This window comes from Jaculus jaculus, chromosome 10 (assembly GCF_020740685.1).
Source record: "Jaculus jaculus isolate mJacJac1 chromosome 10, mJacJac1.mat.Y.cur, whole genome shotgun sequence".
NCBI classification, from domain to species: Eukaryota; Metazoa; Chordata; class Mammalia; order Rodentia; family Dipodidae; genus Jaculus; species Jaculus jaculus.
In genome coordinates this window covers 103,492,372-103,508,085 of record NC_059111.1, presented here as the reverse complement: position 1 = coordinate 103,508,085, position 15,714 = coordinate 103,492,372, and the positions used below count along the sequence as shown (strand labels likewise).

The 15,714-nt window shown below is 50.6% G+C and overlaps 1 protein-coding gene across 4 annotated transcripts; it reads left to right on the top strand.

Moving 5' to 3' along the window:
• The first annotated feature begins 239 nt into the window (after positions 1-239).
• LOC101612876 (transient receptor potential cation channel subfamily V member 6) lies at positions 240-15,704 on the top strand. Of its 4 annotated transcripts, none has more exons than XM_045160626.1 (15): positions 240-559; positions 8,573-8,670; positions 8,824-8,946; positions 9,231-9,368; positions 9,695-9,793; positions 9,941-10,113; positions 10,572-10,718; positions 10,806-11,018; positions 11,351-11,398; positions 11,534-11,610; positions 11,861-12,026; positions 12,543-12,609; positions 12,964-13,232; positions 14,456-14,562; positions 14,924-15,704. In XM_045160626.1, the coding sequence occupies exons 1-15, from the start codon at positions 432-434 to the stop codon at positions 15,213-15,215; spliced, it is 2,145 nt and encodes a 714-aa protein (XP_045016561.1). In that variant the 5' UTR covers positions 240-431; the 3' UTR covers positions 15,216-15,704. The 4 variants fall into 4 exon arrangements, with proteins under 4 accessions (XP_045016561.1, XP_004661210.1, XP_045016563.1 ...); XM_004661153.2 differs by having other exon boundaries at positions 11,351-11,437; XM_045160627.1 differs by lacking the exon at positions 240-559 and adding an exon at positions 2,804-2,930 and having other exon boundaries at positions 11,351-11,437.
• Positions 15,705-15,714: the final 10 nt, after the last annotated feature.

Sequence of the window (15,714 nt, the reverse complement as noted above, 5' to 3'; positions counted from 1 at the left end):
AGGCCTTCCTAGAAAAAGGGTCACTGGGTGTCCCAAAGTCCAGGGGTCAGCTCTCTAATCTCCTCTAAGGCCTAGCGGCAGGAGGAGAGTCCTGGGGCGGAGAGAGTAGGCAGGACTTCAGGGCCTGTCTCTTTAAATCTCAGGTAATTTGGGAGGAGGGAGGGAGTGCCCACACAGCTCCTGCTCACTCCCAACAGGAGCTACAGGTAGACAAGCCCAGCAGATCCCCAGCTCTGCCAAGTGGAACAAAGCAGGAACCCTTTGCAGACAGTCCCAGGGAGCCTCGGCAGGCCTCAGGGGAGAAGTAGGAGACGGGACCTCTACAGCGAGAGGGTAGGCCGGCTCTTGGGGGTCCCAATGTGGCCCCAAGGCCGAGCCCAGTCAGGGTCTGGCCTCAGCCTCAACCCCTCAAAGAGCAGGTCCTCTACCCCATGGGGTGGTCACTGCCCAAGGAGAAAGGGTTAATACTCTGCCTATGGAACAAGTTCTGCAGATGGTTCCACAGACAAGAGTCCTGGGCTCAGAGCCGAGATGAACAGAATCTGCTGCAACAGAAGAGGTAAGCTCACCATCTGCCTCTGCCCCCTCTGCAGCTAACTCTCCTCCCACTCTCGTCCCCCACTGGCATCCAGTGTGCCCTCGGTACCCCTGACTGGACAGCTGTGTTTCCAGGCCTGGGCTTCATTCCTTGGGATCACTTTGTTAGCAGCCCAGGATGCCAAGTAGAAGAGGAGTGTCTGCCTAGGCACAGGTGTTAGTAATCTATGAGGTCCCATTCAATTCCGCAGGCCTCTTATGAGTTCCTCTCTAGCAGGTAGGCATCTCACTGGCCCTTAAAAACCCTCCTCCCAAAAGGTGGTTTTAGGTCAGGACAATGCTTTGTCTCTCTCTCTCTCTCTCTCTCTCTCTCTCTCTCTCTCTCTCTCTCTCTCTCTCCACACACACACACACACACACACACACACACACACACACACACTAGCTTCTATAACAGTGTCTGGGAAAAAAATGCATGATTTATATATCATGTGTTTGTGCACATCAGAGTGAATGATGGAATAATTCATGATTGAACACATATGAAGCAATCACAAAATGTGAAAATACTTAACATTCCTGCACACTTCTCTCAATCAAACTTTGACAAAGGCATGAGGGAGATCTGAAACTCCACAAAACTCAGACCCAGCCCTTAAATGTCTATCTTTCAATTGAGGGATGAAGTGGAACCCTGGCCACAATGCCAGAGGTTCTGAAGACCTATGTTCAATATGCTCCCCTTCTGGCTGGGGTATTGGACTGACTATGGAGTCTGCGCCCTTTGGACATTTCCCATTTTGCTTCTAGTGCCTGAAAAGGTCATTAGATTCACTTGATGCCCATTCCTGCTCTGCATGGCAGTCTAGCCTGGCTTTGGTGAGCAGAAGCAGAGAAGGGGATCTTTGAGTTCTGGGGGTCATCCTGTGTGTGGTCTCTTCTCAGAGACTGACAATGGGTTTTCCCACCCAGTTGGTAACAAGCCAGAAGGAAGTTCTGCTTTTCTGAGCTTTGCTCTGGGCCCTTAAGGAGGTATCAAGTGACTCCACAGAGGAAAGGCTAAGGTTTCTGTCTAAGGGTTCTCCATGTCTGAATGAAGAGGCCTGTCTCAGCTTGGCATGAAGGCTGCCTGGGGTTTCCTCTTCTTTTGTTCAAGCATTCCATGCTGGGGATATGCCTCTTCTTGGAGTTGTGGCTTTCCTGTCTTTCAAACCAGCCACCCACCTCATTTCCCCCCCAGGCCTGGGAGAGTGGGGGCTAGGGCACATGTCTGGCTGATGACATCTTGGGGCAACAGAATGGCATTGTTGTTAGAGATGAGCTCTTCACTGGCTCTACACATCCTCTTCCCACTCTTAGGACTCTGTGGCTGGGGGTAACAGGCACAAAGTACAAAAAGGTATGGGAACTTGACAGGGTAGATAAGATTCTCGTGTCCCCTGCGTCGGACATAGAGGAGGATTTGCAGCCTGGCTAAAAATAGGTTGTTTGCACACTTCTTGTCTGCTCCTGTTTGTTCTTCTGACTGTCTGGTAAGCTTCCACAGCAACTCTTGGGACAGGAAGACCTGATGTGATCAGTCAGAGGCCTCTTCCCTCCAATTCCTGCTCTGTTTTCCTCATTCTCACCTGTTTTCTACCCGTTTTTAACCTCCTTCTTCCTGCACAGTAGCGTGTTTGGGTGGGTGTTTCCCAGAAGGAGCTGAAAATTGCTTTGGGAGTTTCCTAGTCTGCATAGTCAAGTAAACAGAGAGCAAACACGCTAACGATGAACTGAGCCAAGGATGGCCAGATAAAAGCACTGTGGGCAGGTGGAGAGTGAGCCGATGTGGGGCTCTGCACAATACCATTACCTAATTTCCATGGAAATAAATCATGTCCTGTCTGTAGGAATGAGTCAGGCCCAGATCCCAAGAGGAGGGCCTAGAGGGAAGCTTCCGGTGGGCTCAGGTGGGATTCTGTGTAGTGGAGGGTGGTTCAATGGGAAGGGAAGACTTTGAGGGCTCTGTAAGATGACCAGAGGTGGCCCATTCTCCCTCTATAGAAAGCATATCTTGGGTCTTAGTCATGCCACCTGCCCTCAAATTTAACACTCATAGATAGCTGTACTCTCAGCTTTCTCTCGTTGCTTCCAGATCACCTCTCCCTCTGACTTGAACTTTCCCATTTCCTGATATTCAAGGCAATAAACGTTGATCAAGCATAACACGCCACACTCAGTTTGTGGGAAATTAATATACATACATTTCTTGCTTCTCAAAAGACTTGTCTGCTAAGGGGCAAAATATATCAGGGTGCACGCACAGTTGGCCTTCCGCAGCTGTGGATGAAGTCTGCCTCGGAGAGACGATATGAAGAGAGCCAGGCTGTGTGGTTGCTGACAGGAGCTCGGCAGTGAGTCACGGTGTTTGCATCTCTCCTGCATATACAGCCCTTCCTCCCTGTCACCATTCCCTCAGCCACAGTGCAGCAGCAATTTACATAGCATTTACATTGTATCTGGTACTATAAACTGTCTTGAGATGATTTAAGATATACAGCTGGAAGCTGGGATGGTGGTGTGTGCCTGGAATCCCAGCCCTGGGGAGGTTGAGGCAGGGGCTTGGGTGAACTTGAGGCCAGCCTGAGTCACATGATGAAGCCCTGTCTCCACAACGAAAATAATAAACAAGACGTGTGTGGTGGTTCCTGACTGTCATCCCTGCGTTTGGGAGGCTGAGGCAGGAGGAGCACCATGGGTTTTAGGCTAACCTGGGCTAAGCCATTGTGAGATCTAGGATAGTATGGGCTGCAGAGTGAGTCCCTGCCTTAAAGCATACAAGGAGATTTTGTGACGTTTGTAAGAATATTATATCACTGTGTAGAAAGGACTTGAGCATGTGCGGATTTTTGGATGAGGGTGGGGGTGGTGTGGGGATATCCTGGAACCCATCTTCCTCAGGTACCAGGAGAAAGACTGGACTTGGGTTAAAAGTAATCGCTGTGAATCAGGTCATGAGAAGGGTATAAACAAATGAAGGGAGTGGAGGAGGAAGCTTCTATATGTCTCTCATATCTCATTCCTGCCCATATGGGGTGTGAAAGGAGGCTCACAGTAGCTGACTCCCTGCCCCTCCCCTATTGGCTCTTTCTCTCCCCAAGAGGACAAACAGCCATGTTACTGGTTATCGTATGAATATATGAGAATTGAAGTGTCTGTAGAAACCAAGTTCTGGAACCATCCTGCCAACTTCCCACTGTTTTCTTGAGAAACATACACACTTATCCGGGGAGATGTCTTTGCCTAAAGGACTTGTGGCCATTAGGAGAAAAAGAAAGAAAGAAAGAAAAAAGAAAGGAAGAAAGAAAAAAACCATGTTGGCTCTAAGTCTCTCAATCACCACTTTCTCCAGATTTTGACTTCCTCATCTCATTGCTGGCACTCTGAGCTGGAGCAAGGAGGCCTACAAGTACCCAGTGAGTGCCCAGTGCATGCCATCTCCCTACACATGACTGCTCTTTCCCATCTGTGGTCTGGGCCTGCCCCCCACCCCCACCTCCCAGGAAAAAATCAGGAGGAGCCATAAAACTCGAAGAGCCACATAATTTAGTGGTAAGCGCCTGGGGCTATGTTCTTGACAGAGCAGTCTGCCTTTTAACCCTGTGTGATCTTCTTCCAGTAATTTGACTGTGTTGACTCGGTTCTTTTTCTATAACATGAGGGACTTGGTCAAGTCACATTAGATGACTGAAGACAGCCAAGGAGAGACATAGTTTGGAAACTAAAGGGCACATTGAACAAATGGGACTGTTGTGATTAAAAGAAATAACCAGGATTAAAAAGAAAACTTTCAGTGGCAATAGGAGTAGGCAGGGATGAAAACTTCCTCCTAACATAAGCGAATCCCATGGAAGTGGGGACGTATGCTCCTGGCAACAATGTGGTGTGCCACTCCAAATCACATTAGAGGGTACACTCATCTGCAAGGATGCTTGCAGAGAAACCAGCAGGACCCATGTGTACCTGGAGAGTTCCCCACTTCCACCCCTGATTAACACAAAGGACAGGGAAATGGCTCATGGGACACTGGTCTCTTGGCTTAGACTGTAACTTGCTTGGACAAGTCACTTCAGAGTTCCTGCCTCTGTCTCCAGCTGTTACATGAACCAATTTGACCTGATTTCTGGGGACTTTATAGCTTTAATTTTCTGATTTAACCATTTCTCAAGACTCTCTGGATCCTTGTTTCAGCGTCAAAGACAAAACGAGACCCATGGTCATGGAAAACACAACCTTACACTTGCATGAGAACAGAGCCCAGTGATGCAATGCTGGGAGCAGCGGTTACAGAGAAGGGACGTCAAGGACTCTCACTTCAAGTCTTCAAACAAAATTATGCTAGGTTTTGTGTCAAGAACCCCAACCTTGGGTTTCTACCATCCTGACGTCAGTTTTGTAATTCATTGCCAAGTAAAACCAAACATTCTAGAACTTGGAAATGCTTTTGCTATTGCTCTAATTTCAGATTTGCTGTTTTATGTTTGCTACTTAATCACTGGGAGCTTAAATGGCTTAACCTCTTTTGTTTCTTCCTTAATTGAGTACTTATTGATGTTAGAAAACATTTGTATGTGAGGGAATTCCTAATTCTCCTTCCTGTGAGGAACCCACTTTCTTCGGCGGGTTGTGAGCAATCGTGTCTCTGAGTCAGGGTCTCTTCACCTTGGCACGGTTAACACATCGGGCAGGGAAACTCCTTGTGGTTGCACTGAGTGGGCGTTTTGTGACCGCTTCGCTTTATCCCCTTCCCCTCACTCGCTGTCCAGCCTTGCATGATAGATTGTTAGTGGAGAATCGTGGGGGGGAGGGGGCGGGAGGGTCTGTCTCCTTCCTGACAAGTATGTCAGGGCTCTCTCTGCTATCCCCGTGGGGCCCTATGCTGTCATTGCAAGTTATAACACACTGGACACCCTTTTTCCCACCCAGCCCACATTCCCCACTTTTCTGGATTCTGGAGTTTACCGCCAGAGGAGATGATTTTTCTACAAACCTTGTTGGGTTGGATTAGAAGCTATTTCTCCGCCAAGGGTGTGGCCTGACGAAATTGCCAGATGAAATACAAGACACCTAGCTCAATCCAGACAAATATTCAGATAAATAATGGATAAATTCTCAGTGTAAGCATGTCCCAATAGTGCATGGGACCTAGGCATAGTAACAAAGCAGGCATGCAAAATTAAAATTTGGCTGAGCATCTTGGATTTTTACTGGGTCTTTCATAGGCCCATTTGGATAGCAACAGACACAAGGAGATGAATGCATAGGGAATGGAGGCTTGGGGTGTCTGGGTGGATGGGGGATTTACAGGCCTCAGAGTTGTGTCAGGAATAAGGGAACTGCTTGAATCCCAGCACAGGGGAAGAGACACAAACTATTTATAGCATCTGATGCCAGATGCCAGAATAAAAGTAAGGCCAAAGGGCAGGGTGAAGGACACCCAAAGGAGGACGGGAGGGGTGCTGGCCTTCTTCCCATTCTGGTGGTGGTGCTGACCCACCTACTGACGAGGGCTTTGGGCAAAAGGTGGGGGTAATGGTGGTGGTGAGGGGGGTATAGAAAACTGCTTCTGGGGCTGGGAAGATGGCTCAGAGGTTTCTTAAAGGTGCTTGCTTGCAAAGTGAGCTGGCCTGGGTTTGATTCCCCAGTACCCACGTAAAGCCAGGCACACAAAGTGGTGCATGTGTCTGGAGTGCATTTGCAGTGGCAAGAGGCCTTGACACGCCCATATTTATTTTCTATTTCTCTCTCTCTCAAATATACAGCATATTTTTTTTTTAAAAAAAGAAAACTTGTTTTGTGCCATGTTTGCATACCAAGCATATTGTTTTTCACTTAGGCTGTATATTTGTTTAAGGTTGGCTTAGGGGTGGCAGAGAGCTAGAGAGAGAAAGAGAGGGCAGCAACGCCGAACCATTTGGCACAGGTACTGAGTCATGTGTTGAGAGCGTCCAGGCAAGCTAAGCTGTTTCCCTCAGCATGGAGCACAGAGCAGACAATGGGCGGTCTCTGCGGTGGGGGTGTGGATTCTAGGAGAAAACAGCCTTGTGGGCATGGGCTCAGGGAAAACGGTGTGCTCTGTGGTGCTGAGCCTTGCGGGGACACCACAATGCTGGGTGGTTATAAGGAGTGAGGGGGTGGACCGGAGAATGCAAAAGTAGTCGCACCAAGATCCTTGAAGGGCCTCAGTGTTCCATATCCTTGGGCACCGAAAGACCCGCTGGCCTTTTGTATGCTGGGACGGCCCTGCCCTTTAGAAAGGTGATCCTGAGAGGTTCACAGAGGGTGGACTAGACTTAGGTAGGGCGCAGGGAGACTAGGGCTAAAAAATAGAGATATGAATTAGTGAGATTTCACGGTAACAGACAGGAAAGGCCTCAGTGGCAACACCTTTATATGACTAATAAGTCCTGGTGGCTGTCCACGGGCCTGTCAGGAGGTAGAGGGCTGCGGCTGGGGAGGTGTGAGCCGCTCCCTCTCCTCATTGCCCATCCCCACTCCGAGCTTCACCTTAGGCTTCTTGCCACTTCCAGGACATCAGGGTAGGCGCTCCCTTCGTGTGCTTTGGGAAGTAACGCAACTGCCATAGAAAGACCAAATTGCTAGCCAGGCATGGTGGTGCACACCTTTCATCCCAGCACTAGGGAGGCAGAGGTAAGAGGATCGCCATGAGTTCAAAGCCACCCTGAGATTCCATAGTGAATTCCAGGTCAGCCTGCACTAGAGTGACACTCTACCTCAAAAACAAAAAACAAAAAAAAAAAGCGAAAAAGCAAATTGCTCCAGACAGAAGGAGGAAAAGTCAGTAAGAAGGAATCCACGTGTCTTGGTTGGGAGAAAACTAGAGGAGCTAGAGAAGCCAAATGTGCCTAGAAGTAGTTCAAAAGCCAACGATAAATAAGGAAAGACCAGGGATCTGTAAGACAAATATCTTATGAATTCAAAATTGAGTGAGCCCACGAGGACAAAAAAGAAGAATGTTCAGATCGACATGGAACTCAATGAAAGGATGCTCCGACATCGGAGTCTCCACTTTCTCGACATCTGTCCTCACAGCTGGTAACCATGGAAATCAAGGAGCACTAAAGGCCCCATAGAGCGTGGGTCTGAGGATGGTGGGTCACTTTGTGTCCTGTGCTTTGATGCACGCGCTGATTCTTAAGCCTGCTTCGGGCTTATTACTTCAGCAATTTCACGTGCAGGAACCAGGCTCAAGTGGCTAATTTCCACAAGAACCAGTTTGAGGTTTTTCTTCCACCGCCGACTTCCGTGTTCTAGGTTATGCATTTCCCATGAATGCATTCAAGATGCTAATGATTCTGAGGGGGCCTGCTTTAAAGAGGAGAGCTGCCGGGATTAAAGTATGAGGAGAGAAGAAAGAATGTATGAATGAATGGCTACTGCCTGGAGCTAGGCTTTCTCACAAGGGCCACTTTTGTTTTGAGCTTAGAAGATATTGCCACGGGGAAAAGGGAATTGCAGAGATTGAAAGGTTCTGCATAAAGGGTTGGATAAACATGGCATTATGTAATAGGAGAAAACCTACTGGTGTCTGCATGTTGACTTCCTCCACAAATATGAGGGAGGAAAGTCCTTACTCCCCCTGATGCATTCACGACAAGGCTTACCAGGGAGGGAAATCTTAGGGCTCCTACTAAGGTTTAACTAGGACCACTCCAGAGGCGAACAGGTCAGGAGATGAAAGTGTGCTCACATGAAGGTCTTTGTCTGATACGCACTGATAATATATGCCAGCCCTGGGTAGGCTGGTCTCGGTATCTGGGGTTAGGAAGCCAGTCATGGCACTCTTCTGTGTAGGCTAAATGGGTAAAAGGTGAGCTCAGGTGAAGTGGATAGACAGGCAAAGAGAGCAGGTGACTTCCACACAGCAGTAGGCTCACCTGCCGGGACCAAGGACTCTTGCTTTCGAGGCCCGTGTGTTCTAAGCGACGCCTTCATCACTTCATTCTCAACTTGAACATGTTCCATTTCCTGCTAGGATCTGGGAGTCTCCTCTCCTTCTAGCTGCCAAAGAAAATGATGTCCAGGCCCTGAGCAAGCTTCTCAAATTCGAAGGCTGTGATGTGCACCAGAGAGGTAAGGCTAGAGTCTCAAGTGTGTCTTTCCAGTCTGTGCCTCCCCATCTCCAGGCCTCCCCCAGAGAACCCAAGACCTACAGTCTGTGTGGTACGTATTTTCTTTCTCTATAGAAGTCTTCTTATGGCCTTTTCCCCCCTCTCTACATTTCAGGAGCCATGGGAGAGACAGCCCTGCACATAGCAGCCCTCTATGACAACCTGGAGGCCGCCATGGTGCTGATGGAAGCGGCTCCAGAGCTGGTCTTTGAGCCCATGACATCTGAACTATATGAAGGTGAGGGCCCTGGATGGGCAGTCTTCTGGGTGTTTCCCGTCCGAGTCACTGCTCCATAGTTGCTTTTCCTGTAAGTCAGACTGCACACTAGAACATCTCCTCCCTAATGTGCACTAGAGGCTTAGAGAAGTGAGAGAAACTAGATCTTCCAGGATCCCTGAACTCCCACAACGGCTTTACTCTCTGATTTTGGCTACTGTAGGGAAGAGCTATGGGTACAAACAGGAGGGATCCCTTCATAGTCCTGGGAACAGGTTTGTGACTCACAGCTCTCCCTGGGCCAGGTCAGACTGCACTGCACATCGCAGTCATGAACCAGAATGTGAACCTGGTGCGCGCCTTGCTCGCCAGGGGGGCCAGCGTCTCTGCCAGAGCTACAGGCTCTGCCTTCCACTGCAGTCCCCACAACCTCATCTACTACGGTGAGAGCCAGGGCCAGGCTGGGAGGAAGGGGCGGTGGCAGCTAGGTAGGGACAGAGGGAGGACAGGCTGAGGAGGGCCTTGGCCTGAGTTGTGTCTTCTGGGAAGCTGGGCGTGGCGGCCCTTTCAGGACTGGGGCCAGAGGCCGGTTCGCCCACAACCCTCTGCACTGTCCTTTCCTCTGGTCCCGCTGGGCCAGTGATCCCAAGCTCCACGTTGAGGCCTAGGAGGAAGAGGAGGAGGAGGAAGTTGTGGTGTCTGGGGGCAGAATGGCCCCCTCCTCCTGTGCTCCTGCTGTCTCCTGCCATGAGTCCCTCTGTGTCCCCAGGGGAGCACCCTTTGTCCTTCGCTGCCTGTGTGGGCAGCGAGGAGATCGTGCGGCTGCTTATTGAGCACGGAGCTGACATCCGGGCCCAGGACTCCCTGGGTAAGAGCTGGGATGAGGAGAGAGTCCTGGATGTTCAGAAAGAGAGAGAGAAAGCGTGTGTGTGTTGGGTAGAGCCTATGATGGGAATGAGACCATCACAGAGTCTATCTACGCCTTTGGCCACATGGCAACCTCTGTCCTCCCCAGGAAACACAGTCCTGCATATCCTCACCCTGCAGCCCAACAAAACCTTTGCCTGCCAGATGTACAACCTGCTGCTGTCCTATGATGGAGGGGACCACCTGCAGTCTCTGGAACTCATACCCAACCACCAGGGTCTCACCCCCTTCAAGCTGGCTGGAGTTGAGGGCAACACCGTGGTGAGGCCCCAGCCCTAACTAAGGTGTCTCTCCAGTGACTATCATCCTACCTGGCTGGGAGAAATTGGGCATGAATACCTCCCATCCTCAGCATTAACTGGGATCTCTCTAAACTCATGTCGTTCTTGTGTCTGTTCCCTTTCTTACCCATTTACTCTGACTAGACCATTGAGGACTTAAGTCATCTTAGATCCCATCCAGGCCTAGTGCACGGCCCAAATCCACCTGTCCTTCTCAGAGCAGTGCTCTACCCACATCTCCCACATCCCCCAGGTTCTACAGTATGTCTTGGGAGCAGATAAGCCTAGGATTCAGTGTGGCCATGTTTGCCCCACCCCCTTTCCAAAGCTGTGGCCGTTAAGTGAAGACCGCTCCGCTGTCCTTGCCAGTCCTTCGTCCTTCCTGGACTGTGAGGTCCCCTCTGCTTATGGAGCCTGACCACCTCCACTCTCTTCCAGATGTTCCAACATCTGATGCAGAAGCGGAAACACATCCAGTGGACGTACGGGCCACTGACCTCCACCCTCTACGACCTCACAGAAATCGACTCCTCGGGTGACGAGCAATCCCTGCTGGAGCTCATTGTCACTACCAAGAAGCGAGAAGTACGAGGCCTTGGAGACCGAGGCACTGGTGAGGAGGGGCATGTCTCGTGGTCTTGGGGGCACTGTCTTCTGCTCCTCCTGCTACAGGCTCGCCAGATCTTGGACCAGACGCCCATGAAGGAGCTGGTGAGCCTCAAGTGGAAGAGGTACGGGCGGCCTTACTTCTGCGTGCTGGGTGCCATCTACGTGCTGTACATCGTCTGCTTCACCATGTGCTGCGTCTACCGACCCCTCAAGCCCAGGACCACGAACCGCACCAACCCCCGGGACAACACCCTCCTGCAGCAGAAGCTACTTCAGGTGAGCCTGCGGGTGGCGCATGGGCCGGGCTGCTCAGCTCTCGGTTTGTTCTCACCCTCCTTGTCTTCACACCAGCTTTTCTCCTCTCACTCAAATCTCTCTCCCCTCTGATTGATGATGGGCACACACAAAAAAACTGATGAGCACAAACACTCATATTGTCACTCTCAGCGTAGAATTCAGGGCGAGTTCAACCTAATGAGTCAGGAAGAACTCCACGGGGCCGGCAGTCTTGGGAAACAGAGCATCCTGGGCAGAGACATGGATTCCATCGTTGCATGACCATTATTTTTTTCTTTCTTTTTTTTTTTTTTAACGATTTTTCCCCCCAGGAGGCCTATGTGACTCCCACAGATGACCTCCGGCTGGTGGGGGAGCTGGTGAGCATCATTGGAGCTGTGATCATCTTACTGGTAGAGGTGAGGTGTGCATGAGGCCCAGAGTTAGGCTGTCTGCCCCTGGAAACCAGCCTGGGCTCTGGTTTACAAGACCCTTTGTGTCTGACTTCTCCTCAGATTCCAGACATCTTCAGGTTGGGGGTCACTCGCTTCTTTGGACAGACCATCCTTGGGGGGCCTTTCCATGTCATCATGTGAGTCTCCTTCACCTCGCTGCCATCCTATTCCTCATCTCACTAGGTCTCCTAGTTCCCTGCCTGTATTCCTTGCCTCCAAAGAACTGGAATGCTCAAAGATCCTTTTCCCGTGAGGCATGTAACGCTGGGTGCTGAGTGTGTGAAGGCCGATTCTAAATGTGTGAGCGTGTGAGGACTGTTCCGGTTTGCTCTCAGGTCCCTGGCGTCATCTCCGTCTGCTCACTTTCTCCTTCTTGCTTCCCTCCAGTATCACATATGCCTTCATGGTGCTGGTGACAATGGTGATGCGGCTCACTAATGCAGACGGAGAGGTGGTGCCCATGTCCTTTGCCTTGGTGTTGGGCTGGTGCAATGTCATGTATTTTGCCAGAGGATTTCAGATGCTGGGTCCCTTCACCATCATGATCCAAAAGGTACCATGCCCCCTCCCCCCCCGCCTTGCTTCCTAGAGAAAGGTCTTTCTCCATCCAAGGGTGGGAAAATATGTTTGGGGTTGGCATTGGGCTGAATAATAAGGATATTAGGCTTTGTGAGTTCTCTATCTCCTTTGTTGTATATTCTTATGTCTCTTTTACACAAGACCATCATAATAGGAGGAAAAGATCACATAAAAATAAGAGAGACAGATTGAGAGGGGGAGAGGATATGATGGAGAGTGGAGTTTCAAAGGGAAAAGTGGGGGAAGGGAGGGCATTACCATGGAATATTGTTTACAATATTGGAAGCTGTCGATAAAAAATTTAAACTATCCTTTAAGAATGCTAAAAATCATTCTTAAGAGGCACATCAGGTAGAGGTAGCCCATAGGTCATGGTTTTCCAGCACAGCCTGGGTATGGAGCTTCTAGGCCTCTCAGAGTGTGGGCTTGCTGCTGTTGGGTGGGGCGACTGCTCCAAAGGAGTGATGCTCTCGTGGCCTCCTCCCTCCAGATGATTTTTGGTGACTTGATGAGATTCTGCTGGCTGATGGCTGTGGTTATCCTGGGCTTTGCTTCAGGTAACTCACCTGTCCTGGATGGTTAGCCAGTGGAGGGAGGAGCAGGGAGACCTGATAGGGCACAGAAAGCTTTTGGCTGGACGTGGGGACGGCAGGGATCAGAGGAAGCCACGCGATGTGAAAGGACGGGAGGTCCCTCAGAGGGGAAGCGTCCTCAGGAGTGTCAAGGACGGGTGGCTTTTGAGACCAGGAGGGTTATAGCCACACAGTACACACACACGTATAATAAGCCAAAGTGTGTTGTTCCCCGCTGAGGTAATGACTCGGGCTCATAGAACAGGCAGCAGATAACCTGGCGGGTGGGCCAGTCGTGATACGGTTGCCATGGTAACCCTCACCCCTTGGGTGGAGCAGCCTTCTATATCATCTTCCAGACAGAGGACCCTGATGAGCTGGGCCACTTCTACGACTACCCCATGGCACTGTTCAGCACCTTCGAGCTATTCCTCACCATCATCGACGGCCCTGCCAACTATGACGTGGACCTGCCCTTCATGTACAGCATCACCTACGCCGCCTTTGCCATCATCGCCACGCTGCTCATGCTCAACCTTCTCATCGCCATGATGGGCGACACCCACTGGCGGGTGGCTCACGAGAGGGATGAGCTCTGGAGGGCCCAGGTGAGCCCTCTGGTGGCTGGAAGTGTTAGTGCAAGCACACTCAGACCAAAGCAGGCTCTTGCCTAGAGCCTGGTGGATGTTTGGACGGCTATTGCACAGTTCGAAATAATGCCAAGTGGGCATGATGATGATGGTAGTGGTGATGATAATGATGATGATAATGATAATAATAATAATAGTAAGCAAAAGAGCAATTCTGGAATCTCTGGAAGGAAAGAATCCCTTACCATTTCCTCAACAGCTAAAACCTCTCTTTTCTAGAATAATCAATAAGAAAAAAAAAAAAAAAGCTAACACTGCATTTGGTGAACTTTGCTCCTAAGAAAGAATAGGAGAGCAGCAGCTTGTGTCTTCAGTCAGATCACTGTGACAGCCACGAAGGAGAGTGAAATGAATCAAATCCTCATTTAAAATATATGTGGGGAGCTGGAGAGATGGCTTAGCGGTTAAGCGCTTGCCTGTGAAGCCTAAGGACCCCGGTTCGAGGCTCGGTTCCCCAGGTCCCATGTTAGCCAGATGCACAGGGGGCGCACGCGTCTGGAGTTCGTTTGCAGTGGCTGGAAGCTCTGGCGCGCCCATTCTCTCTCTCTCCCTCTATCTGTCTTTCTCTCTACGTCTGTCGCTCTCGAATAAATAAAAAGAAATATATGTGGGAAAGACTTTATCTAAAAAAAATTAATTTCAGCAAAATTAAAAATAAAATAGAAATACCGAACACTGGAAGACATTTAGATGTGTTGTGCGGAAAATGGAGTAAAACCTAAGGAGGCTAAATGGAGGTGGCCTGGGGAAATATTTTCTCCATGAAAATATATACTGATAGGAGATTTCCAAGCAGGACGTGTACATGTCTAAACAGGTTTCATGTAGGGTCGAAATATTCTGGAGGCCGCAAGACTCCCTTGGATGTTCCTTGTTCTTGTCCCTGATCTCACATTGCAGCTCTATCCTGCCTGGCTCTGCCGTTGCTTCACAGTCTCCGGGTGCAGAGTGGCTTAAGTCGCCCCCACCCGCTCTCTTTTGCAGAAGAGGCAGCTCAAAGCTCACACCTCCGTCTAGGTCCAGGAGTGGCGCTTCCAGCGCTGGAAAGCCACCAGCCCCCGAGATTTCTGGTTGTCGAGCTGCCTCCTCTTCCCTCTTTTCACTGCCCTTCTTCTCGGTCTCCTTCATTTCTCCGTCTGTGTCCTTCTTCCCTGATCTGCTTTTCTGTCCCCCAAATGCAGGTCGTGGCCACCACAGTGATGCTGGAGAGGAAGCTGCCCCGCTGCCTGTGGCCCCGCTCTGGGATCTGTGGGCGTGACTACGGGCTGGGCGATCGCTGGTTCCTGAGGTAAGTGGTGCCCCCTGATTGACCACCTTGGCACAGTGTCTCTCTGCCCAGATGACCTCTCATTCCCAGGGGTACCGTGGAGGTCTGTGCCCTTCCTAAGCCCTGTGTGGCTACTAAGAAAAGGGTCCTGTTAGGAGCTTGAACCCTTAAGTATCCTCAGAGCTGGTGGACCAAAGCCTACTTATTGCTCCCTGAGGCCTGGCTGTTGGCCCCTGTGCCCACACCACTTGTATAGAACTACCAACAGTGGTGGATAAGGGTTGGGGTGGAGGGCAAGGGGCAGGCAGGAGACAAGTGGTGAGGTTTTGGATCTGTTCTTCCACTCCTGTACCCTCTAACTCTTGCCTCCCGCACTCTCCAGGGTGGAAGACAGGCAGGATCTCAACCGGCAGCGGATCCGACGTTATGCGCGGGCCTTCCAGCAGCCCGACGGCTACTGCTCTGAGGACTTAGACAAAGACTCAGGGGAAAAGCTGGAGCTGCCCAGGCCCTTTGGCGCCTACCTGTCCTTCCCTACACCCTCTGTGTCTCGAAGTACTTCCCGCAGCAGCACTAACTGGGAGAGGCTTCGGCAAGGGACCCTGAGGAGGGACCTGCGAGGGAAGGTCAACCGGGGCCTGGAAGATGGGGAAGGCTGGGAGTACCAGATCTGAAGGCTTGGATCTCCAGGAGTATGAAAACAACACGGAAGAAACATCTATCAAGAGCCACAAAGAAATAAGAGGTCTCGTCCTCCGGGTCCAAGAAGGGAAAGGAGACAGTAGCATGAATGCCAAGAAATGTGCATCAGGAAAGACATGCGTAGGGTCTCCATGACTCCTCCAGCAAGGGTCCGAAGAGAGAGAAGGCTGCTGCCAGTCCTTGCCTTACCCCAAGCGTTCCTTGTTCTCATCAGGAAGCTCCACTGCACATCAGAGCACTTTATGGACAGCTTGCCATCTCAGGCACCTGTCTCACCCTGGTCTTTTAAGTGGGAGGGGCCAGAGCCCTTCCCAGGGCGCTCCAGACAACTTATGGTGGGGGAAACGTCTTGTGGAAAGATGTGTGATAGAGGGAAGACAGCCTAGTCTCTGCATAAGGAAGCTGGGCTGAGTCTTTCCCTCTCCCCACTTCCAATAAAGTCACTTCCTGGTCCCTGCCCAGTTCCCTCTC

What these genes read in the sequence shown, in the direction of transcription:
- LOC101612876 (XM_004661153.2), top strand. Translation starts at nt 432, where the DNA reads ATGGGGTGGTCACTGCCCAAGGAGAAAGGGTTAATACTCTGCCTATGG. An exon ending in GAGTTGAGGGCAACACCGTG is followed by an intron (nt 10,114 to 10,571) that starts GTGAGGCCCCAG and finishes ACTCTCTTCCAG; the next exon opens with ATGTTCCAACATCTGATGCA. An exon ending in TGCAGCAGAAGCTACTTCAG is followed by an intron (nt 11,019 to 11,350) that starts GTGAGCCTGCGG and finishes TTTTCCCCCCAG; the next exon opens with GAGGCCTATGTGACTCCCAC.